The sequence below is a fragment of the Rattus norvegicus genome, chromosome 15 (assembly GCF_036323735.1).
Source record: "Rattus norvegicus strain BN/NHsdMcwi chromosome 15, GRCr8, whole genome shotgun sequence".
In the NCBI taxonomy this organism is placed as follows: Eukaryota; Metazoa; Chordata; class Mammalia; order Rodentia; family Muridae; genus Rattus; species Rattus norvegicus.
The window spans coordinates 193263-220743 of NC_086033.1; the positions used below are offsets into that span (position 1 = coordinate 193263).

General features: G+C 48.5%; 1 protein-coding gene across 4 annotated transcripts in view; it reads left to right on the plus strand.

Moving 5' to 3' along the window:
• Positions 1-27481, plus strand: part of Dlg5 (discs large MAGUK scaffold protein 5) — a 112048-nt gene that overhangs the window by 67976 nt on the left and 16591 nt on the right. For 3 of the 4 annotated variants that reach the window (XM_063274192.1, XM_063274193.1, XM_063274194.1), the window contains 18 exons: positions 1131-1390; positions 2521-2833; positions 6928-7112; positions 8567-8692; positions 13107-13239; positions 14007-14134; positions 14729-14904; positions 15190-15293; positions 17519-17611; positions 18687-19718; positions 20399-20522; positions 20851-20995; positions 22192-22304; positions 22867-22956; positions 23160-23310; positions 26172-26231; positions 26828-26990; positions 27115-27248. In XM_063274192.1, coding sequence (XP_063130262.1) covers positions 1131-1390; positions 2521-2833; positions 6928-7112; positions 8567-8692; positions 13107-13239; positions 14007-14134; positions 14729-14904; positions 15190-15293; positions 17519-17611; positions 18687-19718; positions 20399-20522; positions 20851-20995; positions 22192-22304; positions 22867-22956; positions 23160-23310; positions 26172-26231; positions 26828-26990; positions 27115-27248 — 3530 coding nt within the window. The remainder of the gene's footprint in view (positions 1-1130; positions 1391-2520; positions 2834-6927; positions 7113-8566; positions 8693-13106; positions 13240-14006; positions 14135-14728; positions 14905-15189; positions 15294-17518; positions 17612-18686; positions 19719-20398; positions 20523-20850; positions 20996-22191; positions 22305-22866; positions 22957-23159; positions 23311-26171; positions 26232-26827; positions 26991-27114; positions 27249-27481) is intronic. The other variant, NM_001372003.1, reaches the window with a different exon arrangement.

Here is a 27481-nt window from a genome sequence, read left to right on the forward strand (position 1 = left end):
CGTGTAACATTGTGTGTCTTCCCTTATAGCCTTTGCACTAGTGTCTCTGCCTTTGGCTATAGCCATGCTTTTTGGCTAATTTCTTGTCTTTGTTATCTTCACTTAGAAATCACTTTCTTAGAAAGCCACCCCCAGGTGGTAGCCTCCCTTACAGCCTTCCTCTGTTGCTCTGTGCTGCTCAGAAGCATCTTTCTGTACATGGTACTTTCTCCTCTTTTTCATTTTCTTGAAAGTCGATGTTAATGTAGGAGGATATTGTTCTTGTTCCATAGGTGGGTCCCTTTCCCCCAGTGCTGGCACTGCTACTAACAGACCATAAGGCACAGTCTTTCCTGCTCTATACCGACAATGCCTAGAACAATACTGGACATTTTATGCCCTTATTTTAGAATATTATTTACCATCTCTGAGGTTCTGTGACTTGCTCAAACTCAAAAACAAGACTCAATGTATAATCATACCCACTGGCTAAAATTGTAGCCACAGGACACAAGGCAAAGTCAGCACAGGGAAGAAAAAAGGACAGGGGGTAAATCCTGGGGAAATCAGGTCTTGCTTTCCCATGTTGTTTGCCAGAGGAGTCATACCAGATACATTTGATCTTCAGTATGGAGGTACGACAGCTCATACGGCACTCTAGTTCTTGGGGAGGACAGTAGACAGGCAGACCTAGATTTTCCTGGGTGCTGGTCACAATCCACTAATGCTTAGTAGAGACCAAAATTGTAGCCTTCATATGATCTGGTCTCACCTTGACAATAGCTCATCATCACCATCACCATCAGGTTCCTGGATGCCAGTTAGGCAGGAGGCAGCCTTGATTGTAGACTTTTCCAAACACAGAAGTCTCAGGCTAGCCATTATAGCCTTCTTGCACATAGAATGGTTTGTTCCAAAGTACTTGAGAATTCTCTGTAACACAAACATTTGAGAAGGAATGAATCTAAATGTATCAGGCCCCTGTGAGTGTAGCACTAGACACACACACACACACACACACACACACACACACACACACACACACACGCACGCACGCACATGCTCCACCACCCTGTGAGGGCGGAGAAGAAGGGAGATACCTGCTCTGTCCATCTTGCTCCTCGGTAAACATGGGTCCTTGGGGTCCTCAGGTACTGAAGCACAATGGCTCATCAGAGATCCTCAATAAGCTGTACGACACGGCCATGGACAAGCTGGAGGTAGTCAAGAAGGACTACGATGCTCTGCGGAAGAGGTACAGCGAGAAGGTTGCAATGCACAACTCAGACCTGAGCCGCCTGGAGCAGCTTGGGGAAGAGAACCAGCGCTTGCAAAAGCAGACGGAGATGTTGACCCAGCAGAGGGATACCGCCATCCAGTTACAGCACCAGTGTGCTCTCTCTCTGAGGAGGTAGGAGCCCAGGCTGGCCACAGGGCAGTGGATGTTGGGGGTAGTAAATTGGATTCTCTTTGTCTGAGGCTCCTGTCCTTTGTGGGCTTCTTGTCATCTACAAGGCTTCCAGGAGAGAAACACCTCAGAACACTGTGTATTCTAGTCAATGAGAATATTGTGTTTGATACTGCACTAGCCATGAAATATTTCCTTTTCTCCCGTGTGAGTATCCTGTTGTGTCCTGAGTACCCTGACTCTTAGATTTCCCTTTAAACCTCTTTCTCCATAGTGGCCATGCACCTTGCAAATGGGAAAGGTAATTATTCTGGGCAGTATGTCCCTTGAAATTTCATTTTTATTGAGAACCATTGATTTTAGATACGTGAGTCCCACCCTGGACAATGCACATTTCTGCCACATGTTGACTCCCTGAGGTATTCATTGGTTTCTTGTGAAAATTCTCTGGATATAAGTAGATTTACGAATTACCAGATTGAGCCCAGACTGGTGTCTCTGCTGCAGGATTCAGGGGATGTGCCCATGTTGTTTGGTGCTGGGGCTCCTGAAGGACTGGTGTTCTCAGGCACATAGCTCAGGAAATGCTGCTCTTGTGTGACGGGCTCTGTCTTGCATATTGCCTGGGTGCAAGGAGTCTTCTAGGCAGGAGAACTGAGCTAGCCACATGACCTTGTTCAGGTGCCCATGTTGCAGGGCTGTAATTAGGTCTATCTATAAAATGAGATGGTTGTTATAAGTCACATGTTTGTCTTTCCAATGCTGTGACTCTGGCTGTGTGTGTGTGTGTGTGTGTGTGTGTGTGTATGTGTGTGTGTATGTGTGTGTGTGTCTGTCTGTCTGTCCATTCCCCCAAAGTTATGTAGCCTCATTGTAGGAGAAATGTGCTGTTCTTTCTAGTAGAGTAGAGAGCATGCAGTCCTCAGTTCAACTTCTGGCATTTGTTAAAGGCTGAGAAACATTCCAGGCCCAGGGCACTAGTACTCCGTGACCATTCTCTCTGGGGGTGAGAATGACCTCAGTCAAAATTTCATGCTTGACTGTCTCGCACAGCGGGGCTGGTGCTGGGGGCAGCAGTCTCACAGCTGACATGGCAGGTTCCCGCCCCTCCCACTTCACATTTTCCTCCCCAGGTTTGAGACAATCCACCATGAGCTGAGCAAGGCCACAGCCCAGAACAAGGACCTACAGTGGGAGATGGAGCTGCTGCAGTCTGAGCTCACGGAGCTGAGGAGCAAGCAGGTGAAAACTGCCAAGGAGTCGGAGAAATACAAGGAGGAGCGGGATGCTGTGTACAGCGAGTACAAGCTCATCATGAGCGAGCGCGACCAGGTCATCTCTGAGCTGGACAAGCTGCAGACGGAGGTAGAGCTGGCTGAGTCCAAGCTCAAAAGCAGCACATCCGAGAAGAAGGCAGCCAGCGAGGAGGTGGAAGCCCTGCGGCAGGTAGGCAGTGGCCCAGCAGGGAAGGTGGCCACAGAGTTCTTGAGGGCTGAATGAGAAGGTCTGAGCGGCAGGGCCTTCTCTTCACAGGCTGGGTTGTAAGATACCATTTGGGTCCCTGTGGAGCTCAGGCTTGGTATTTGACGTTAGTCTGGGGTCCAGAGGAGAAATGGGTCAGAATGGCTGGCCATTGTCCTGGATACAGGAAGACATCAGAGGACATGCACCTGGGTGCAAGGTACCTCCTGGACTGAGCTGGTCTCATGACCTTGTTCAGGTACACAGGTGGCAAGGCCGTATTATGTCCATGTATAGAATGAGGTAATTGCATATTAAGTCATCACAAGGCCATGTTTATCCACCTATGCTGTGACACTGACATTGGTTTGTTTGTTCATTTGAAAACAGCATAGCTTGATTATAGGAGGAATGTGCTGTTCTTTATGGTTAAGTGGAGAGCTACATATGAGTAACCACAGAGCATCTTGAATTGTCTTGAATTGACTCTGTGAACCAAGTTCCCAGACTCTAGAGTTCTTAGCTGCACAGAACTAATAGCCCCATGGGTTCAGAAGAGCACCCTCAGGGGCCTTTGTCCAGCAGCCATTTGTGTACTCAGGAGCTTCTGGCCTTCTTCTCAGGACACTCCCAAGTTCCTGTGTATATAGCTTTCTGCTGACTTGAGCCTTAGGCCTTGTTATAAAGCCTGACTCTCTGGGATAGTCCCTCAAGAGCTGGAGACTGAGGTACTCATTAGCAGCAGGACTGGGCCTTTAGTTTAACTCCTGTGTGCTTTCCTGCCTGACCTGCTGTACCTTACCACTGATCAATGTCCTTTCTGGTCCAGGTATGCCCTATTGGGATGTAAATGACAGGTATAGAGATTGCTGTCTGCCCTCTGGTCATGTTGTGGCTTTGACAAAAGTCTCTAGGCTTGGGAATACTAGAGTATCCCTCTACTCCTCCCATCAAAGCTGTTCTCGATTTATACTTCTGTGCTTCTCATTTTCCGTGTAGGTCTGTTAGGATGCGGGTGAGCAAAGTGGTATGTGAGAAGTGGAAGCAAGGTCTGGATGGGTGATCTACAGTGATCACTGTGTACCAGGCATGAGGCGGGGTGGGTGGGTTGTGTGGGGGTGCGGGTAATCAGGCTGCCTGTCTCATTTTCTTTCTGTTACTGCGATAAACACCATGACCCCAAACAACTTGTTGAAGAAAGGGTTGGTTTCCTCTTACAGGTTTTAGTCATCATTGTGGGAAGCTGGAGCAAGGTTTCTTGGAAACCCTCAAGAAATGCTGTTTGCTGGTTTGTTCCCAGGCTCACAAATAGTTTAGGACCACCTGCCTAGACAGTTCCGTTTATAGTGAGCTGGACCCTTCAGTACCAATTAGCAATCAAGAAAATGGCCCAAAATGTTGGGAGAATGATTCAGTGCTTAAGAGCACTGGCTGCTCTTCCAGAGGACCCAGCACCCACATGGTGGCTCACAACCATCTGTAACCCCAACTGTAAAGGATCTAGTATCCTCTTCTGGCTCTGTGGGCACAAGGCACACATGCAGTGCATGTACATATATGCAGGCAAAATACACACACACACACACACACACACACACACACACACACACACAGTCAATATAAAAACTATTTAAAAAAGAAAGAAAGTGTCCCATAGACACGCCTACAGAACAATCTGATGAAGGCAGTCCTTTAGTCTATGTGTGTCAAGTTGACAACTAACATCAATCCCCCCCACCAGTAGCCTTTCTACCCGTAATGGCTCCTTCTGTACACTGGTAGAGGTGGAGAGTGAGAGGGACAGAGGCCCCTCTGTCACATGACCTCTCATCTCTTTCTTGCCTCTGTGCCCTAGTCTGTAAACTGATATATACGATAGTTACATTTGCCCTTGAGGGATGGTCTTCAAGTGACACAAACAGAAAACACAGTTAGCAATTGTTTTTTCAGAGAGTCAGGGTGACAGGAATCTGTTTTATTTTTGCCCGTTTAGAATGAGCACACACCTATTGTAGCTGTATAGGTAAAATGGACTAATAATGACAGGTCCATACAAAAGTGGGGGGGAGGGACGGGGGGAGGGGCCTTGCTTGCAACAACATTATCTACCTGCCTCACCCAACTTTGATGAAATTTTAGAAAAGAGAATTATGTAAAGGAACCTACTTCACTCCCTCACTCCTTCCCTCCCTTCCTTTCATATAAAACATAGAGTCCCATTTTGTAGCTCCGGCTAGCCTGGAATCTGGAATTCTATATAGACCAGACTACCCTTGAACTCACAGAGTTCTACCTGCCTCCGCTTCTTGAGAGCAAATGCTGGGACTGTCGGCATATATTACCACACCAATCCATAAAGGAATTCCCTAAAGCCAATTTAATGCACTAGAGTTTGGTAAATGTTCTACATAGCTCACCTGTTCCTTTTTGTATCCTATATCTGAGAATATTCTTATTGCAAATGGGGGGATGTAAATATCGAGTCAGAAAACCACAGTGACAAGACAAGACAAGAAAACAAAACAAACAAAAAACACTTTGGAGAATGACCAAATTGGTCACCAGACTTAAAAGGTCATGGGATGTTGAATACCTATAAGGTGAGCTTGTGATAAGACAGCAAGCCTGCTCCATGGGGCTTTCAGATTTCAGAAATGATCTGTATCATATGCACAGGCTGTGGTCAGCTACACAGAGAAGTATGAAGAGCACCCAGGACCTCCTGGTGCTGGCCTCCAGCAGTGAGCACCATTAACGTGGAGGCTTGACGTCTGAGCCTCAGCCTTCAGCCCCTGGTACTCAGCACTCAGGCAGTCAGGCATGTCCTTTAGTCTGGAGTCAGTCCTCTGAGGCTATGCAGGGGGTGCTGGCTGAGTGACAGGTGGCTTGTCAGCTGAGGCAGGAATCTTTTCCAGGCATAGTTCTGAATCAGCAAGCAGCCGGGGACCTGCCACCACCAGTTGACATTCTCCACCTCTCTGCAGTTCTGGGTTCATACCCCAACTAGACACTAGCCAGGAGGAAGCCTGTGCTTCTTTGGTGTGCTGTGGCTCTAGGGAGTGATGACCACATTGTTTGGTCACCTGTTTGGGGTGAGCTGGGTAGGCCTTCTGACTATAGTGTTGTCTTCATGGAGATTCCTCTTGTGAAGTTCTCCCAGGTTTTGCTTGCTCCCCTCAGTGGAGCACTGTACCATAGAAGGGCTATCTGAAGTACCCTGGCTGGCAATGTTTCCTGTGTGTGTATGAGGAGCCCATCTCTGCTGTGCAGCCAGCCAATGGTGATTTAGAGGGAAGGTGTCCAAAAAGAAACAACACTGTCCTACCTGGAAGCCACATTCTTTGCCACATACCTCTAATACCCTGTCCCTGGGACCCTTGGTTCGGCAGTGTGCTTGCTGGGGAGTGGGGTGCAGCCTCTGGGCCTTCTTGGTGGCCCCCTTTCAGGTGAGGAGCTTCTGAAACAGCCCCTATCTTCCAAAGCACAGGCTTCAGCAGCTTCTGGGGTCTCAGGACCATGAAGGATGGCTGTGTGAGACCCCAGGCTGAGTTCCTGGGGTGGGAACTGGTGTAGAGGTCAGTAGAGAGGAAGACTGGTGAAAATGGTCTCTCAGCAAGGGTAGGACTGTGGGCACGTCACTGCCAGATTCCCACACTGTGTCATCAACAAAATTGAGGGCTTCGGCAGAGGTCAGTCAGTTGGCCTGTCTTGGCTCTCTAGTTCCACAGCTCCTTTTAATCTCCTTACCCTTATCTCACTAAAGTGTCTGAAGAGCAGTATTTTTAGGGTAATTCGTTTTAGTGGCTAGGAATCAAAGAGAGGCAGACATGGATGAGAGCTACTCCATTCTCCAGCATCAGTTGTCTGTGCCTGTGCCCTCCTGTGCTCAGTGAGGCCAGCTTCCTTAACAGATGGGAAGTGCCCTACAGGGAGTCAAATGCTGGAGAGTTTCAGATGTAAATGTTTCCCTTTAGTCCTCAGCCCTGCCTCTGAGATGGTAAGCTTTGCAATTTGGATGTGTGGGTAACCCCTTCCACTTACCTAGATGTGTGGGTAACCCCTTGACCTCTTTCCCTTAGATCAAAGACACAGTGACCATGGATGCCGGGAGAGCCAACAAAGAGGTGGAAGTCCTCCGCAAGCAGTGTAAGGCTTTGTGCCAGGAGCTGAAGGAAGCACTCCAGGAAGCAGACGTGGCCAAATGCCGGCGGGACTGGGCCTTTCGGGAGCGGGATAAGATCGTGGCAGAGCGTGACAGCATCCGGTAAGGTGCTCTTGGGCAAGCATGGCCTGGTGTTTCTTTTGTGCACTGAGGTCTATTAGCAGGGTCACATTCATTGGCCATCTGTCCAGAGAAGAAGACAGGGCCTATGGTTCTTCCCTTCTCCCCCTCAGCTGATTCTCACCTCACCTCTTGACTTTAGAGCTTTCTATTGTATTTCCTTCCTGATTCACTTCTAGACATCTTGAGTGTGAACTATGTTCGGGTCAAAGCTACCTTTGTCTTTAGAAGCCATTTTTGTGAAATGTGTTTTGTTTTTTTCTGTGTTACTAGACATCTACTGTGCCAGCATCTTAGGCTCCCGAGCAGTAAGAGCTTAGAGGAGGCTTCTGTGTGTCTATACCTAGGAGGGGCTGTATGTAGGTCAGAGTGCAGGACAGCACATGAAGGTGACATCCGGGTCCTCAGGCTGTCATGGGACAAGCAGGCCACTCAGGGTGGAAGGAAGTCTCCTAGGCACATTTGAGTTAGAACTTGAAGCTCGAGTGCAGTTTCTCTGGCAGGAAAGGAAGCATGAACATTGCAGATGGAAGGGAACACTGTGCCTGTGTGCATTCTCTGAGGAGGGATTTGGGTATGACCAGGTCCTGGTCTGAAGAATCCTAAGGAGTCCGATGACAATGTCCTTGAGTTTCAGTTCTGAGGGTCTTGAATAGAAGCAAAGGAGTGTGGGTAAGATTCTGTGCCGGCAGAACCAGGGATGGAGGGACAGAAGGTGGTCATTGAGGGATTCTGGGACATCCCCGAGACTATAAAAGGACAGGCCTGTGCCCTGGCAGGGAGACGCAGGAAGCGAAGATAGATGTTAAAAATGGTTGGTGTGTGGTATGGGAGGAGCGTTGAGGTCTTCTGGGTGCTTCCTGGCTGCTCGGGCTCTGATTTGCTCTTGGTATTCCTCCTAAGCTGGATGAAGGCAGTAAAGGTTTTAGGCTGCGGAGGGTGGGGAACATCTGTAGGGCACATTACTTTGGAGATGGCCCTCCTGATGTAGGCTTGTATGTCCTGTCTAGTAGATGAAATGGTTTGGGTCCCATCAGGTTTCTCCATTGCACCCAAACAGAGACAGAGAGCTGAGTCCTGGCTAAGTGTACCTCAGCCTGATAGTGACATAGGTAGAAGGTCCTGTATATGGTTAGTTAGGGGACTTATGGCTGTTGGAGCACTGAAGCTTACCAAGTGGGCTGGGGTCTTGCTGGAGTTCCTGCTGGAAGAGTGAGTGTGTGGTACACGGGCCTCATTCCTTAGGCACATGGGTACTGAGGCCTGACTGGTGTCTCTGGTTTCATAGTGGACTGGTCTGGGTGGGGATATGCACTCCTTTTGCACTTGTCTTGTTTAGACTGAAACTCAGAGGTAGGGGCTGACAGGTGGTAGGGTATAGACCACAGGCCCTTCTTTCTGTTCACAGTAACCTTGACCTCTGCTTTCTCTACCAGGACCCTGTGTGACAACCTGAGGAGAGAGCGAGATCGAGCTGTGAGTGAGCTGGCTGAAGCCCTTCGTAGCCTAGATGACACTCGAAAGCAGAAGAACGATGTCAGCCGTGAACTTAAAGAACTCAAGTAGGCTTGGGTGTTACCTGCCTGGGCTGGGCTTCTGTCTTGACTATCCCCTCTCCCTTTTTGTCCTTGAGTGCACTGTAGGGACTTGTCACTGTGTCCCTTCACTCCAACTCACTGTGCTAGGCTAGGAATGGGTTTGAATGTTGGTAGTGCACAGCTCATGGAGACAGGGCAAGCACCAAATACTAAAGGCACATGGGAAGGAAGGACCTGTTCCTAGGCAGTGCATTTGAGGGTGGACATGCCTGCATCATTTATAGTTCACCCATTCCTTATCTGTTCCTTTATTCACTCACCAAGAAGTGTACTGAGCATCTGCCCTGGCCGCAGAGAGGTGCGAAGCAAACAGCACTAACCCAAGCACACACACCGTACTGCTGTAGTCATGTTGCTCAGGGTGCATAGGAAGAGAAAGAGAGAGGCACACACTTAGCAGTGAAGTAACAGCAGATTTTTTTCAGGGAGTTGCCACTGTGACTTGGTAGTCTGTTCTGTAGATGTTCATTTGTAAGACTGTTTGGACACTGGGAACCTTCCTTTCAATCACAGCAACCCCTAAGAGGGCCATTTAGACAGTTGGTAGCCCTTAGCTGTGGATGGAAAATATAAAGTTCAGAGTTTATAGTTGAAATTGCCAGAGCCCAATGACTCTATAGTCTAGACTCAGACTCTACCTAGGAGGCAGTGGCTCTGTTCATCATGTGACATTTCTAGAACTGATATGATTAGAGGACATTGGGACACGTTCACGCATGCAAGCATAGAAGACACTGAAACCTCACAGTGAGCAGACCCTTTCAGAAGGGGGTGGCAGCTTTCCTTCCTCCAATCGGTGATATCATCAAGATCAATAGCTTCATTTATTAAATAACCTACACCAGAGAGAGCTGGATACTCTAGTAGTCCAGGGCTTTAGAGGCAACATGGCAGGCCTTTGCCAAGGAACAAGGGGTGGAGTTAGGTGTGGAATCCCACCAGGCAGGAATGTACTCACAAGTCTCTCACTTCATCTAGCACTGAAATAGAAAAGAAAGACAGACCCATTTTAAGGGGAACTCTGGAAGCTCCAGAGTGTGGTTTGGAAGGAGGGTCTCCATTTTGCTTGAGCCAGAGCATAGAAAAAGCGTTGGCTTCTGTCTGTTCAGCCATCATGCTTGCACTTCCACATTCCCTCTGCTAAATTCTCTCACTGGTGACTTGGACTGAGGATGTTTGTGCTGCTGCCCTGGGGACCTTCAGTCTGGAGAAGCATGGGTATCCCCTGTGGTAACAGGTGGACTATCCTGAGCATCAGTGTGGAGCATTGGGCGGCATCACACTGTTCTAGTCGGGGTGGCGTCCCATAGCCTGAGAGAAGCAGCTAAGGCAAAGCTACAGCCTGGCAGCCGCAGTCTGGGGAGACAGAAGTAGGTCCCTTATGTGTCAGCCAGCAGTGTGGACAGACTAAAGGCAGCCTGGGCCAGAGATTAGAAAGCAGGCCATTTCGTGTCAGTCACCACTCTGTGATAAGTGTTCTTGCCCCCCCCTCCCCCGTCTCTTTCCTGAATTTCCTTATAATTTAAGGTTTTTTTTTTTTTTCTTTTTCTTTTTTTTTTTTTGGAGCTGGGGACCGAACCCAGGGCCTTGCGCTTCCTAGGCAATAATTTAAGTTTTCAATTTTGATGAAGTCCAAGTTGTTACTTTAAAAACTCTGTTATGTATTGCATCTAAAAGGCTTTTTATGGGGTTGGGGATTTAGCTCAGTGCCTAGCAAGCGCAAAACCCTGGGTTCAGTCCCCAGCTCCAAAAAAAAAAAGAAAAGAAAAAAAAAAGATCTTGACCTTCAGCTTCAAGGCTATTTAGACCTGGGATTTGAACCAGAGCCTTAAGATGCTAGGCAAGCATTTTACCACTGAGCGACAGACACTCCTAGCCTTTGGTTTTTTGGGTCAGGGTCTTACCATGTAGCTAGGGCGGCCTTGAACTCATTATTCTCCTGCCTCAGCCTCCTCAGTGTTAGAGTTACTGAAGTGTGCCACCATACATGGCTTCTTTCAAAATGTTTTGTGGTTTTCTTCTGTGTGTCATTTGAATATATGGTATATTTTGAGTTAATTAAAAAGGTATGAGGTTTACTTGAGGGGAGTTTTTAAAGATTTATTTTATTATTTATTTATATATACATACATGTATGTAGTGTGTATGTATGTATATATGTATGTATGTATCTGTATGAATGCAAGTCAAGTGCCAGCAGAGGGCATCCAGTTCCCAGGATCTGGGATTATAGATGGTTATGAGCCACCATGTGGATGCTGAGAATTGAACTCAGAACCTCTGGAAGAGCAGTCAGTGCTCTAAACCTCTGAGCCATCTCTCCAGCCCTTCCTGTTCCCTTGTTTTTTTTTTTTGGTTCTTTTTTTTCGGAGCTGGGGACCGAACCCAGGGCCTTGCGCTTCCTAGGCAAGCGCTCTACCACTGAGCTAAATCCCCAACCCTCCTGTTCCCTTGTTAAACTGTGGATGTAGACCCCTTCAAATCATAGCTAGAGGACTACCCTTTTAAATTACTTTTGTACCTTTACATCATTCGGTGGCATTTCTGAGGCTCTTATTCCATAGCTTTGATCCATGTATCCTCACATAAACTCCATTGCAATTGCAGTAGAGGGAGGGTGTCTTCAACTGAGTGACTCCTCTCCTGGAAGTCTCTTTAAAACTTTATTTATTTATTTATTTGTGTATGTGGGGGGCGGGGTGGCCTGGAGAGGGAGAGGGAGAGGGAGAGGGAGAGGGAGAGGGAGAGGGAGAGGGAGAGGGAGAGGGAGAGGAGAGGGAGAGGGAGAGGGAGAGGGAGAGCATGTGTGCCAGAGAACAACATTTAGGAGTCAGTTCTCTTTTCACCTTCCACCTTGCTGAGACAGGTCTCTTTAGTTTCCTCATGATGCTGGCTCAGCTTCAAACCTCTGGGTGATTTTCCTGTCTCCTCCTCCCATCTCACTGTAGGAGTGCCTGATTTCAGATGCATGCTGCCATGTCCAGCTATTTAATGGGGGTTCCAGTGATAGGACTTTGGTCTCCAGGCTTGCACGGCATGCTTATCTATCCACAAGGCTGTGTCACCATCCCTCACTTTGCATTTCCTTTCAGAGATGTCTTTAGTTAGCCTAAAATCTCTTCCTCCTGAATTTTAGGTAAACATCCTTAAATTAGTTTTTTTCTTGTGTCTGCAACATAGAACCTGCCACAAACAACCCAACAGAGGAGAATTTTTTTTGCTCATGATTTTGTAGCCCATGGTTACCTGACCCCATGTTTTCTGGGCAGAACACAATGGTGTTAGGAGGGCATGTGGTGGAGAACAGCAGTTCACTTAATGGGGTTTAAGAAACCTCTAGGCAGACGCAGGAGGACCTCTGAGATCAAGGCCAATGCAGTCTACAGAGCAAGTTCCTAAATTGCTGTAACCCTCCAGATAAATCTGGGGAGAATTTCTTTGTTCAAAAAACACTACTATGAGAGCAAAGGGACTTCAAGACAGCTGGGGCATAGCATGGTTTGACCCCAAAGACATCATCCCAGTGACCCAATTCCTCTAGAGTCCCCACTTTCTACTTTCCACCATCTCGCAATAATGCTGTCATATTAGGAATTGAAGAAAGGGTTGATCTGTAGATTAAGTTAGGACCCTTATTGTCTCTAGAGACAGCCTCGTAGACACGCTCACAACTGACTAGTCAGAGCATTTCTCAGTTGAATCAAGTTGACGATCAAGACTAATGCCATGGCTGGAGAAATGTTTCAGTGTTAAGAGAATGCACTGCTCTTGTGGAATACTCATGCCAGGCAGTTCGTCCTCCCCTGTAACTCCAGTTCTACCTGGAGCCAATGCTTTTGGCTGCCCTGGGCACTTGAACATGTCTCCCTACCCATGATTTGTTTTTTAAGAAAGACAAATCAGCTAGGTGCATGGTGGAACACTCCTTTAGTCCCAGGACTTGGGAGGCATAGTCAGGAGGATCTCTGAATTCAAGCTCAGTGTGGTCTACAGAGCAAGTTCCAGGATGGCCAGGGCCACACGGTGAGACCCTGTCTTCAAAACAAAGCAAAACAAGAAACCTAACCATCACAGTTCTACCTCTGAGCCTTGTAGATGCTAGACAACCATTCCACCACTGGGCTACATTTCTAGGCCTCTTGCTGGCCTTTGACCTAAATTACTTTGAGCGTTTAGGTAAATTTGGGGAGAATTTCTGTGTTTAAAAAACACTACTATGGAAACCCACTGATAATTCCTGAAAGCTTTATCCTAGCTTCTCGGAAGCTTGGATACCAGGGGACAGAGCCTTCGGGTATGGCTACCTTAGTTTTGAACTGTGATTCAGTGAGAGGTTTCTCCTTCAAAAGGGCCACTGCCACAGCTGTTCTGTTTACAGGGAGCAAATGGAATGTCAGCTGGAGAAGGAGGCCCGGTTCCGGCAGCTGATGGCCCACAGTTCCCACGACTCAGCCATCGACACGGATTCCATGGAGTGGGAAACAGAAGTTGTGGAATTTGTGAGAGAGACGGTGAGCTGCCTTGGGTGCCTGTGCTTGTCCTCTCTCTTGGGTATGAGGACTTTGGGGCAGTCGGGGATGCCCCTGTTGGTTCTTGTTTCATGGCTACTTTCCCCGGGTGGAAAGCATCTTTTCTTTGTAGCCGTCCATCCCAGTTGGGTTGCTATTGCTGGGATGAGTCATCATGACCAAAGCAACTTGGGGAAGAGAGGATTTATTTGGCTTCTGTTTCCATATCTTTTTGTTCATCATCAAAGGAAGTCAGAATAGGAACTCACAGGCATGACCTGGAGAAAGGTGCTGATGCAGAGGCCATGGAAGGGTGCTGCTTATTGGCTTGCTATCCATATTTTGCTCAGCCTGCCTTCCTATAGAGCCCATGACCACCACCCAGGAATGGCCATACCTCCCCCATCCATCACTAGTTAAGAAAAAGCCTAATAGTCTTGCCTGTGGTATGATGTGAAGCATTTTCTCAAGTGATGTTTCCGTCTCCCAAATGACTCTGTCCTAAGTCAAATTGACATAAGACTAGCCTAGCCAGCACACTGTCCAAGCTGGGCTACACTACTGTGTCTCATGGTGGTGCTGACAAATCCCATAGAAGGCAGAAGCCCCAGTGAAAGGCCAGGGGCAATACTCACAGGGATATCTGCAGTGGCTAGAACCGGCAGGTACAGCTGTTCATACGTGTCCATCTCAAGGACTGATGCCTCATTTTGGGTTTAGGGTCTTTCTTCTCTTGGCTTGGTAAAGATCTGCTGGTGCTGTTTTGACAGGAGGATATTGACTTGAAAGCACTTGGGTTTGACATGGCAGAAGGTGTGAATGAGCCTTGTTTCCCAGGGGATTGTGGCATATTTGTTACTAAAGTGGACAAAGGAAGCATTGCTGATGGTCGCCTAAGGTAAGAGCCGAGGAAGTCCAGCCCTTGGGGTGCAGTAGGGGCCCTCCCACTCAATGTAGAGCACTCCGAGGAGGACAGCTGGCAGCAAAATAAATGTGTTCTAGTATCTGAGGACCCACAGAGCTGTCTGAAACTCAGCTGGAATGGCCTTAAAGGAAACCTCCTCTTGGGTCCCCCTGAATCTGGCTTTTCTCCAGGTAGCAGGAGCTCAGGAGTGTGGTGAGAGCAGGATGTGGCATGACCTGCTCATTCATGAAATGCTGGAGGATCAAGTGATACACTGTTCTAACTACTGCCAAGTACTGGTGTGCACACTGTAATCATTAATCCTTATAATTTTAGGGAAGTGTAGATATTGCCCCACCTTACAGATGGGGACAATGAGACACTAGGTTTCACAGCTAGTAAGTGGCAGAATCAGGGTTTGAAGGCAAAAGCTAACACCAGCATCTGTCTGATGCCAGCTGCAACCCTGATGAGTTTGGGTTCGAACCTACTCGATGTTATTTCTGCCTGGAAATGGGCATGGCCATGAGGGGCAGCTACTGGTCCCAGGATCTATGTGGGTGCCTGCCTGACTTTGTCCCTCCTCAGGGTCAATGACTGGCTGCTGAGAATCAATGATGTGGACCTCATCAACAAGGACAAGAAACAGGCCATCAAGGCGCTCCTCAATGGAGAGGGAGCCATCAACATGGTTGTGAGGCGGAGGAAGTCCCTGGGTGGGAAGGTCGTCACACCTCTGCATATCAACCTCAGTGGACAGAAAGGTAGTAGGCCTCAAGATAAGGCAGATACCCCTTCTGCTGGAGGAGACTGTGTGTGTAGGATTACCTTCTTCCCAGGGATGCTTATTGATGGCTCTTAATGCAGCCCAGGTGCTTTCCTGGTGGGAGGTCATCTGAGTCTCAAGTGCCTAACTCACCAGATGGGGGTGTGATTAACTCCCTGTGGGGGTGAAGCAGAATGGGGTTCAGTCTCTTTGATAAAATTAGTCAGCAGAATTGGGATGGGACAGCCAGGCCTGGTCATCCAGTCCCTCCTGTGATTTGTAGACAGTGGCATCAGTTTGGAGAACGGAGTGTATGCCGCTGCTGTGGTGCCTGGAAGCCCGGCTGCCAAAGAGGGGTCCCTCGCCGTGGGAGACAGGATTGTTGCGGTGAGTCTCCAGAACAGAGTGAGATGTCTGCTAAGTGTAGGCAGGGAGCCTGGAACAAGAGGTCATGGGTATTGCACGATATGAACAGTAAAGAAACCCTTTTTCCTAAGTGCTGAGTCACTGAGACAGTGTATGTTGTAGAACATTAGGAAGAACAGAACAGGAGGAAGAAGAGAATCATTTCTATTGCTGCTGCACACTGAAGGAAATCCAGCCTTTCTTAAGCACACCTCAATATGTGGATGCCTCCAGGAATGAACATCTGTGATTTGTTTTCCAACTGTGGATGTATATATGTATGCTTTGAGAGGAGATGTGGCAATCCAATCCTCCTGCCTCAGAGTGATTGCGTCTGGTTTAAATATACTTTTTTACCTAACAATATGCCTACTCTATTAGCTTTTTTAAAAAAATTACCAACATAAAGCCTGTTTGCTATAAAACGGTCTCATGATTTAAAAAAACAAAACACATAGAGCAAAAAGTAGTCATTCTCCTTGTTTTGAATCCACTCCTAGAGATTTGCCCTCACAAGGAAGGTGCTTCAGCCTTCGAGTGCTCGAGTGCTCATGTAAGACTCTACCTGGATGTATAGGGTTCTAGCCTTGTGTTTAAACACAACAGTGGGATCTGCGATTTGCATTCTACATCACAGATGCTTTCTAAGTCGGTCTTCACTAACGGTAGTTAGGTAGGAACCTACCTCACGCAAGGCTGGGCTGCTTGACTGTGCATATGTAAAACTGCCTCCTTTCATTGAGTTGAGTAGTTGTTATCACCATCTGCTGTTGTCCAAGGTCCCACACTGAGCCTCACCTGTAGTACAGCTATTTCTGGACGTCCTAATCTCAGCACTAACTGAGAAATGTGGGCATTTGCTGAGTAGCAGGGCTTGCAAGTGTCAATCTTCAGACCAACCTGCTGATGTGGAAGCACATGTGCCTTTTCGTGGCACACATGTAAAATTGCAGTTCTATACAAGCACCATCTGGTTCTGGAGCCATCTGTGCATTCCCATGGTTAACAGTTTAGTGTGTTGGCTTCCAGCACTGCTTCAAGCATGCCCACCTCCAGTTTTACTGTATTTTATAGCTTTGTTTTATAGCTCATTAGGAACTGTAGCATCCTCATTTGTTCACCTCGCATTTTCTTTTTGACCTCATGACCTAGAGAGATTAATGTTCTCAGCTCTTCCTGTGGTTCCTTCTAAATTGATATAATTAACCAGGCAGTGGTATTGGGGATGTTAGTGGTGTAGACTGTCATGTGTGCTAGGCAGGCTGTCTGCATGGAGCACATCTGCAGCCCCCACGTGGGTCTTCAGGGATGGCAGCTTGTGTTATGCCAGTCCAGTGTGGGTATCTCTGCATTTGTAAGCAGTGCTCAGTGGCTACCAGTAAGCTCTCTTGTCAGCCTCACTAAACATAATGGAAAGAGCTCATCACTACATACCCTTGCCAGTGTTCCTCAGATTTGAGGAGAACCACTCCTTAAAAACAGTATGGTCATGGGGAAAGTTCTTAAAACTGGAGACGAGGTACCAGCAAATGCACATGAATCACCCTTCCCAAGATAATCACATTCTGTAGATATTTTCTTTTTAGTTTTTGTGTATGGAGGTGACAATGTGTCCTTGGATGGGTACACTTACATGCAGATGTGTTCCAAGTGTTCTGGGTCCCAAAAGTTAGCTCTTTTCATTATCAGTCATTGCCGTGATTAGCATAGGCATTCACCACGTCTCATGCTTTTTTAGAGAAAGTTTGACTGTCTGTGAGGGACAAAGACAGATTCTAGGACAGGATGTTGATTCTCTTTGACAATGGCAGTGCTTCATTTCTTGTGGTACCTTCTGTAAGGCTTCTCGTAGCCATGTTTTCCTTTCCACTCTCTACCCACCTCCGGGAGGGAGGCATAGGTATTTTTTGCCACTCGTGCATGAAGGAGTGGGCTGATAGCACACAGCAGGATGTCTCCCGGGGTCTGTTCTCTTTGCTCTGGTACCACCTAGTGTGAAGTTAGGATTGTGTTCCACTTGCTTCAGAAGATACTTATCCAGGTCCAGGTGCTGCTGCTGAGGCTCTTGCTTTCCTCCACTAATCCCTGAACTTGGCTCCTTATATAAGGAGTCCTGGGATTGACAGGGCCCAGGCACTGGCCTGGCAGCCTAGCATCACTGAGGCCGCCCCATCAATAGGCCTGACCAGCTCTTTCTTTGGCTCTAGATCAACGGCATTGCACTGGACAATAAGTCTCTGAATGAATGTGAATCTCTGCTGCGCAGCTGTCAAGACTCCTTGACCCTCTCCCTTCTGAAGGTGGGCACTGGGCACTTCTGCCACGATTGGGAGGGTGAGAAGAAGCCTCAGTTTCATGCCCCTGAGCTGTTTCTAAGGAGCACCAGGATCCTTGGGCGAGAGTGTATTGATTTCCAAAGCAGGATGTAGGAAGACTAACTTGGTAGAGGTTGAGTTCTGTTGAGAATAGCTGGGTACATTTCAATCAGGACTGGACTATCCAATAGTCCTAGACATAGTTAGGTTCCTTAGGCCTGGGATTTAGTGGAGAAACAGCCTAGGTTTCCCTTGGTTTTGACACCTTGCATTTCCCTGGTTTTGGTACAGATGATGCATCATCACTGCTGTATAGCTTAATGGGGGCTCCCTGTTGATGTTATATATTCTATGGCCTTTAGAGCAGTGGCTCTCAAAGTTCCTAATGCTGCAACCCTTTAATACAGTGACCCCAACTATAAAATTCTTCTCCTTGCTACTTTATAACTTCATTAGTGTAGTTTTGCTACTGTTGTGGATTGCAAGGTGAATTTCTGCTATGCAACCCCAAAGGAGTAGTTTCATGGCTGTAAAAGTCTCCTGGGTCGTGCTTAGTCATTTCCACTTCTCCTTAGACCCCCAGGAACCACCAGTCCTTTTACTGACTCCAGGCCTCTGCCTTTCCTAGAATATCATGTAGCTGGACACCTTTTCACATAGGCTTGCTCATTTACAAATGATGTTTCTATGTCTTTTTGTGACGTGAGAGCTCTCCTCTTAGCCCTGGTTAGTTTTCTGTTGCCTGGGTTACCATGAATAATTTACCTTTGTGCTTAAAGATTCTTACACAGTGTGCAGGTGGCTGCAGATAAATGCTCAGTGCCAACAGGATTTGGTTGCTCTTATGGGGTTTGCATGGCCAGGCTCACTAGAAAACTCAGACACTAACGTATATGTACGTGCATCTGTTTATGCCTATTGTGTGTCTGTCTGTTGTCTCTGCTGAGGAGCTATGGCTGTTCTTTTTCATCGCTCCTTTCTAGGGATGGTTTCCAACAGCAGTTGTAAGCAACCACATCTCACCTCGTCTCTCTCTTGCCCCTCTGCATCCCTGGCTTAGGTGTTTCCCCAGAGCTCCTCATGGAGTGGCCAGAACATCTTTGAAAATATCAAGGACTCAGATAGGATGCTGAGTTGCCGAGCCCACGGCCCAGAGGTCCAGGCGCATAACAAACGGAACTTGTTACAGCACAATAATTCCACGCAGACAGACATTTTCTACACTGATCGGCTGGAGGACAGGAAGGAGCTGGATCATTCTGGAGGCAGCAGTTCTTATCTGTACAAGCCCTTCTCTGGAGCCTCCTCTCCAGCCTCCCCTCAGGCCTGTCCTAGCACCTCTGAGCGTAGTCTGAACTCATTCCGCTCTGATACCTCAGCAGAACGTGGCTATGGGCTTGTGGACGTGCAGAGCCAGCGGCCACTGCTGTCTTTTGAGACTGAGGTGGGCCCCTGTGGGACAGTAGGGGCTCCCCTGGACAAGATAGATCCTGAGGGCTCCAATAGTGGTGGGACCTGGCCCAAGGCTGTGCTTGGCTCCACATCAGGGCCTGAGAAGCTCTCTGTGTATAAGAAACCCAAGCAAAGGAAGTCCATCTTCGACCCAAATACTTTCAAGCGTCCACAGACACCCCCCAAAGTAGACTACCTGCTTCCAGGCCTTGGGCTTACGCACTCCCCCCAGCCCTCCAAGAGGGCTGACACCCCTAAAGGGTCTCTGACACCCCCAAAGCCCCCCAGGAGAAGTGACTCTATCAAGTTCCAACACCGGCTGGAGACCAGTTCTGAGTCAGAAGCCACTTTGGTGGGCAGCTCACCTTCCACAAGTCCTCCAAGTGCCCCACCCCCCAGCATGGACCCCAGCGAGCCCATGCACGCTTCACCTCCTCGGAAGGCCAGGGTCCGCATCGCCTCCAGCTACCACTCTGAAGGGGACGGAGACACCTCCTACCTACCTGTCAAGAAGCCTTGTGATGAAGACCTCACCTCCCAGAAAGTGGACGAGCTGGGGCAGAAGCGGCGCCGACCAAAGTCTGCCCCTAGTTTTCGGCCCAAGATCTCTCCAGTAGTGATCCCTGCTCAGTGCCTGGAGGTAGAGGTTGGGCTGGGGCTGGAGCAGCTGGGAGGGGAGCTTGCAAAGTCACCCCCACAGTTCCTCGGGCTTGTACAGAACCGGTGCCTTTGTTGTTGATTTGTGCCTTCAAGAGTGGATAGGGTGGCAGGCGGCTGCCGTTGAGCAACGGTCCCTTCTAGGAGATGGAAAAAGGTCATAGGACATGGGTGGTAGTGGGAAATGGCACTAAGTGAACACTTGCCTGAGCATAATGCTCGGTTTGCTTTCTAAAGAAAATTTTGAGCTTGTTTGAAAAACAACAACAACAAAAAAAAAAATACAAAAAACAAAAAACAAAACTAAGCGACAGATTTGCCCCAGAGCGTTTGGGGAAGATAAATCACACATTTGAAGCTGGTGGTAGACCAGCTGTGTGTGTTTCTAGAAGGGGAACTGCCTCGAGCGGAAACTCCTAGGGCACAGTGCACACTGCTCACTGCACCTCCGATCTGACATGCCTTCCCAACTACCATCCCCACAGATTCTCTCTCTGGTGGGTCTGGAGAGGAAACCCTTTATCTGTGCAGGTGTCGGGCAACTGGACGGGCAGTGTCTCCTCGCCCTGGTCACCCCTTAGCCTGAGTGGGAGGAGCTAGTGAAAGGCGGAGCCAGCTCCAAACCTGCTGAGTGCTCACTTCCACCCACCTTCCACTCTGCAGGAACAGGACTGTGCTCCAGTCAGCGGGGAGCTCTCCCCTGAGGCCCAGGACTGGTCCCCTTACACACTGGGGCATGCTAGCCGGCCTGGCAACCCCCTACTCTACCCCAACCGGCCATCTGTGGGTAAGCTGCGGGGGAGCAGGGTTGCTGTGGGCTCCCAGGGGTGTCCAGTCTTTGGAAGGGGGGATATTGTCACATGTATTCTGTCTGTGATTGAGGTTGTTGTTCCCGCCTCTGTTGGATACGTTCATTGTGATGGGTCAGTCCTCTCTTAGGGTTGGGGAAAGGCCAGTGGTCAAAGCCGTACGGCAAATTCAGTGGCTAAAAGACTCTACCTAAAACCCTTTTCCCTAGAGATTGTCGCTGTTTGGTGTTTGTGGGAGGGTGTAGCATGCCAGTGCAGTGCTGTCTGGTTTTCTGGAGCCCCTGTTCTAACCCAGCTCATTTCTAGGCACTGTTCCCCGGAGTATGACTCCCAGCACCACTGTGAGCTCCATTTTGAGGAACCCCATTTATACTGTACGCAGCCACAGGGTGGTTCCCTGTGGTTCTCCACCCGTGCCCCGTGATGCTGGCTCCCACAGCTTGTCTTCCAGGTATGTCAAAGCACCTATACTATCCTTAGGACCAGCTGTCCAGTTTCCTGGTTGTGGAGCTATTCATACAGAGGCCTGTGAACAGAGAAGCCTCTTGGCTTGCTAAAAAAGGGCTGAGGAAGCAGAACTGGGCTTAAAGGATGCTGTGCGAGCACACCCTGGTATTCAAAGAAACCTGAAATTAAGAAAAACTGGAGAAGGAGCTCAGGATCACCCTATTCATTTGTTTGGCAATTTTTTTTTTAAATGAGCACCTACTATGCCCCAATTGTTCTGGTTTCAAGGTCAGACAGTAGTAAACTTGAAAGGCAGCTTTCTACTCATGGGTTTTGCACTCAGTGTGGAAGGCAGACAGATGTATACATGGTTCAGTGGTAAGTGACCCTCAGAAAGTGAAATGGGGTGACAGCTGGGCTGTGATTGGAAAGAGGGTGTCTAGGACACTGAGTGGTTGCAGAGGATACTGTAGCATAAGAGCAGCTGTTGTGACTAGAAGAACAGTAATGGGCAGCCATAGGGGTTGGACTCAGTGTTGAACACGTGCCTACATGCACAGTACCCTGAGTTTAATGCCTCAACAAGAAAAGCAAAACAGCAGTGCCCAAACAAAAGTTTGGGAGGAGCCTGTGAAAGGAGAGCTGCAGGCCTGAGGGCTGGGTGTCTGGGAGCATAGGCAGAGCTTGCCGGTGAGTCAGGGGAGGCCCAGACTAAGGCACAAACTCCGAGAGACCTACAGGGGAGACCACGGGACGAGGAGTTTTAGGTGGAGGAAGAGATGTTATCACTACACAACCTAAACTACTTTGTTGGGACTGACTCCAGGCCAGTCAGTGTGAATAGTGCCTGGCTGATCTCTACTAGCCCCGACTTCCTGGGCATGATGTCCTGAGTGAGGTACAACCCTGCTCTATCCAGGACCCTCAGTGTACATCCAGCCTCCCCCAGACCATGCCCACTCAAGGCAGAGTCTTGTTCTCCCTGTCCATCCAGCCCCCATCCTGGCCCTTGTGTGGTCTCTCTGCTGCTGACAGGTCCTAAATAGATGCTGTCTGTGAGAAGCGGCTAGTGTCAGTCTGCTATCCTAGGCAAACAGCAAGAACACCTTTCTCTTCTGTCTCAGGGAAGGTTTCTCCCTGGTGGTCATGTCTGCTCTTAGCCCTTCTCCAAGGCCCCTCTTCTCTCTGATTCACTCACAGTGTCCAACATCAGGGACGCCTCAGCCTGGACCTGAGCCACAGGGCCTGCAGTGACTACTCTGAGATGCGAGCCTCCCAGGGTTCCAACTCTCTGCCCTCCAGTGCCCGCCTTGGTAACTACCATTCATGCTCGAGTTTTAGTAACCAGGGCTTTGGGTGGACTGCCTACGTGACTCCTTTCCTTCCAGAGGCTGAGTTCAGCTCCTTCCTCTAGATGACTGATGTCCTGTGACCTGTCTGCCATATCAGTGTTTTCCAAACTGCTGCCTTTGCCTGCAGGGTTTATGATGGTTGCATGGTTTTCCAGGTGACCTCTTGATTGGAGTCCTGTTTCCTGACCCTGAGTTTGTCATTCTGGGTGTGCTATATGTATACATATGGGAAGTGGAGCCCATAGTGGGGTATCCTGTTGCTTGGTAGCAAGACCCTGGGGGAAGTCTTTAGGGATTCAGAGAGAAGATGGAACGTCTGCTGCAGCAGTTAGGTGACAGCTGCATTTTGGGGCATGTGCTTTTGTTCTGGAACATTCCGGGTCTGCTTCTCTATAGCTCTCTACAGATCATTTCCCTCAGGGATGTTCAACAGGCTTTATGTGTTGATGTGCTGAGTGGAGGTGAGGATAGGGCTGTGGTTTAGTCACGAGGCCTGACACCATGTCTCCTCCCGGAACAACAGGGTCTTCCAGTAACCTGCAGTTCAAGGCAGAGCGGATTAAGATTCCATTAACACCAAGATATCCCCGGTCTGTCATGGGCTCTGACAGAGGTAAGAATTGGGCATTCCCTCCTGTGCCTGCTGCCTGAGTCCCCTTGTAGTCATCTCTGTGGCCCAGTGAAAGATGACTATTGCTGTGGGGACAGTAGGCAATCCGTGGAGACCATCATCAGGGCCCCGGGCACAGGATGAGACCCACACAGCCTGTGTCTAGATGGCAGAGCCAGTCACCTCCACCTCTTCTTTCTTGGCAGGCTCATTGTCACATTCTGAATGTAGCACTCCTCCCCGGTCCCCGCTGAATGTTGATGCCCTGTCCTTCTGTAGCCAGCCTCAGACCTCAGCCTCCACTTTGCCCAGAATTGCAGTCAACTCCTCTTCCCATGGGGAGCGGAGGAAGGACAGGTAAGTGTAATGGACACTTCATGTCTGTCTGGTGATGGGGTGGGGTAGTCCAGAGAGCCTGAAGTCTACTATAGAAACAGTGGATGCCAGAGACCCAGCAGGTGTAGGTGTAGATGGCAGGAACAGAGCCGAGTGGGCCCTTCCCCCAAGCAGTGACTAAGTATGATGCTAGAGATGGTCTGGTAGTGACAGGGATAGCGAAGTGCTGCTTAATGGCTTGCTAGACCCATTTACAACACTGTTGTAAAAGTCTCAGTTGCATGAATGTTCCTATAATTAAGTCCATTTTACGAGTGGGCTGTATCCATGCTACCTGCAGGAGTTCTGTGAGTGCAAACATAGTACCTGGCCTAACCAGGCTAGAACCAGGACTCATTCTTATCTCTTGGTCTTTGGCCCTCATGTGTAGTTTGCTGCATTCTTTTGGCTCTTTTGTCCTGCCCCCAAGTGTGTGTGTGTATATATATATATATACACACACACATATGAAATGAAATGCATATAGGCAAGTTGATCTCTGAGATCCAAGATAGCCAAGTAAGCCCCTGTCTCAAAAACCCTAAATACATAAGTAAGGAAGTAAGTAAGGAGGTAAATAGAATAGATTATATTAGATTTGAAAACCTCAGCTTGTAAGAAAAGAAACTCAACAAGTATTACCCTGAGAGCCCAGGGCCCTGTCCCAGGGCATCAGCTGCAGGACCTAGGGCACTGTTCAGGGTCCTTTCTGGCTGGCACACACAAGAATGTGGAGGGATTTGTTCAGCTCTAGCTTCTGGCTTCTCCAAGTGATGTGTGTCCTCAGAAGTAGAAAGGGCCTTGCCACGTGAGTGATGCACCCATCATCCGCACCCTGCTTTGGGAGAGAGCCAGGTAGGTGTGAGTGATTCCTGCCCTGCTAGGGCTCACAGTCAAGTTAGAGATGAGTGATGGGAAGATGGATGGAGTAGACATCTGTTTCTCTCCCTTCAGATGCAGTTGTTCACAGTCTTCATGAGGCCCTCTGTCAAAATCCATGCATGCATAGGTATGGACTGGCTTAGTTAGGGTTTCATTGTTGTGAAGAGACACCATGACCAAGGCAACTCTTGTAAAAGCAAGCATTTAATTGGGGCTGGCTTACCATTTCAGATGTTCAGTCCATTATCATTATAGCAGGAAGCATGGCAGTGCAGGCAGACACGGTGCTGGAGGGGCTGAAAGTTCTATACTTTGATCCAAAGGTAGCCAGGAGGAGACTCTCTTTCACACTGGGCAGAGGTTGAGCACTAGGAGACCTCAAAGCCTGCCTATGCAGTGACACACACTTATACCAACAAGCTACACCTCCTAATTGTGCCATTTCCCATTGGCCAAGCACAGTCAAACCACCACACTGACACAAAGTGATTAAAATGAAACTCGCTGTCATAAACATGCATTAGATTACTAGGAGTTTCTCCCACCCAGATGTGTTCTCTATCTTTCCATGTCAGGAAACCGGATTCATAGGATCATTTGGAACAGTTTCCTCTGTGTGTGTGTGTATGTGTGTGTGTGTGTGTGTGTGTGTGTGTGTGTGTGTGTGTGTGTGTGTTTCTCTGTGTCTGGCTGTATATGTTTGTGTGTCTGTGTGTTTGTGTTAAGGTATATGCACATGAGTGCATGTGTGCCCTTGGAGGGCAGAAGAGGATATCAGATACCGTGACGTTGGAGTTACAGATGGGTGTGAGTGGCCCAACATGTGTACTGAAAGTGAATCAGGTCCTGAAAGAGCAATACACCTTATTAAGAGTGAAGTTACTCTCTCCATCCCCAGCCTCTTAGCTTTTATGTGACACTATTAGATTTGGTCACCCACTTTTTTAAAAGATGTATTTATATATATATAAATATCTCCCTGGCTGTCCTGGAGCTCACTTTGTAGACCAGGCTGTCCTCAGTCTGAGAGAGAGATCTGCCTGCCCTTGTCTCCCAAGTGCTGGAATTAAAGGCATCACCACCACCACATCTTTACAAGCTAACCACACTATACTAATGTGGACAGAGGAAAGTGGAGTCACTGGATGAGGATGAACTTTGCTTGGAAACTAGTCCTGCTGCTTCCTTGGTGTGGCTCGACTGCTCTATCTTCTTAGGCTGGGCTGTGGGGGTAGTCTTTAGATGGCTGTCTGCTAAGGGTCCTGTAACTGTAAACTACCTCATCCTCTGATACATGTGCAACGGCAGAACTGTCTGTAGAGCTAGAAGGTCAGGGAAGACCTGTAGAGGGGTGGGTTTGGGAAGTAAAACTACGTGGTAGGGTGTCAGTAAAGTGTAAGAAGAATTTCATGGGAGCATGGGATGGCGAGATGGCTCAGCAGATAAAGGCATTTGTTGCCAGGCCTGGCAGCCGGAGTTTGATCCTCTGGACCTACATGATGGAAGGATAGAACCGACCCTATTCCCACTCCAAAAATTGTCTTCTTATCCCCATATATACACATGGCATGCACATGTGTGCACGCACTTACACACAAATAAATAAGTATAAAGATAAAATATGTTTTTTTTTTTTAAGTTAGGGGAAAAAAGCATTTTACTCTCTGCTATTCTAAGACACAGCATTGAGGACCCAGGCTGAGGTCTTCTGAACTTGTGGATGCTCTGTTTGGCTCATGGTAGTGACAGGCCTGTCTCAACCTGGAACTTTCCATGGGCTCTAGAGAGGACCCCCTTCCTCAGCCTTTAACAGAGACCAAGAGGCCCTAGTGGGTTGATGAAGCCTCAGCTAAGAGAGAGCTTATGAGAATCCTGTGTCTTCTTTCTGTTCAAGTGTGCAGTCCTTCCTTGAGTCCCTTCTCTCCTAACCTTTACCCATCAATGTGTCTCTTCCACCACAGAATCCTTCTGAGGCTGCCCATGGCCGTTAGACCCATGTCCTCCTTGCTGAGGAGTCTGAGGTTGGCCTGACATGAGGTTCTCACACCACTTCATGCCTTTGGATATGGGAGGCAGCTCCCTGGCTAGTAAATGCATGGGCACATCGTTGCTCCAGTGTCCCTCAGCCCTCTTCTCATGGCTTAAAGCTGCTTCATTTTCATCCTAGGGACCCATAAGTATAAGAACTGCCTATTCATATCATTTGGGCTGGGGAAGAAGTTGTAATTACAGAGCCATCACGTTTCCGTAGTGGCTGTCTTAGAACCTTCTCTACGGGATATGCATAGTGCACATGCTGATAGGATCTTTTCATCAAATAAAAACGTGTGTGTGTGTGTGTGTGTGTGTGTGTGTGTGTGTGTGTGTGTGTGTGTGTGTGTGATTTAGAATTCACATGAACCATTCTCTGTCTTTTCTGTTTGTTTTGATGTGCTGTGTTTGTATTGTATTGCATGGTTTCAGGAATGTGTACCTTTGCCCAAAACTGGTTTGCCTTTTTCTATCATCACAACACCTGAGCCCCAAGCCATCCTCCACACTGCTGGCTGCATGCTGGATCTCGGCCTCCCATTCTGCTTTGGGTCTGAGCCCTGAAACATTTGCTCTTTTTTTCCAGGCCTTTCGTGGAAGAGCCACGCCATGTGAAGGTGCAGAAAGGTTCAGAGCCTCTAGGCATTTCCATTGTGAGTGGAGAGAAGGGTGGTATCTATGTCTCCAAGGTGACCATGGGGAGCATCGCCCACCAAGCTGGACTTGAGTATGGGGACCAGTTACTTGAGGTAAGAGGGCATGTCCCTTCCTTCCTTCCCTCCTCTCTTTCTCCCTACAAAGCCATGTTCCCAAGTCCTCGTTCACGGCCTCGGTCATTGTCCATCATTGACTCCACCCTGGGCATCTTCCCAGTTCAATGGCATAAACCTGAGGAGTGCCACTGAGCAACAGGCCCGACTCATCATTGGACAGCAGTGTGACACCATCACCATCCTGGCCCAGTACAACCCACACATCCACCAGCTCAACAGCCACTCCCGCTCCAGGTGAACTTCCTAGGGGGCTGTCATCCAGGCTTGGGGTGGAGCGATAGGTACAACGGGGGTTACTTACCTGATGCCAGTTCCAAGTTCTTGAGATTCTTCTAGTAAGGGAAGATGAATCACCTTGATTTGGAGCAAGGGTTATCCAGAGACAGGATCCTGAAACATTAAGAGTGTAGATGGCTGGGGTTGGGGGCACTGGCTCAGAATCCACTGGACACCTGCCTGTACCTGCC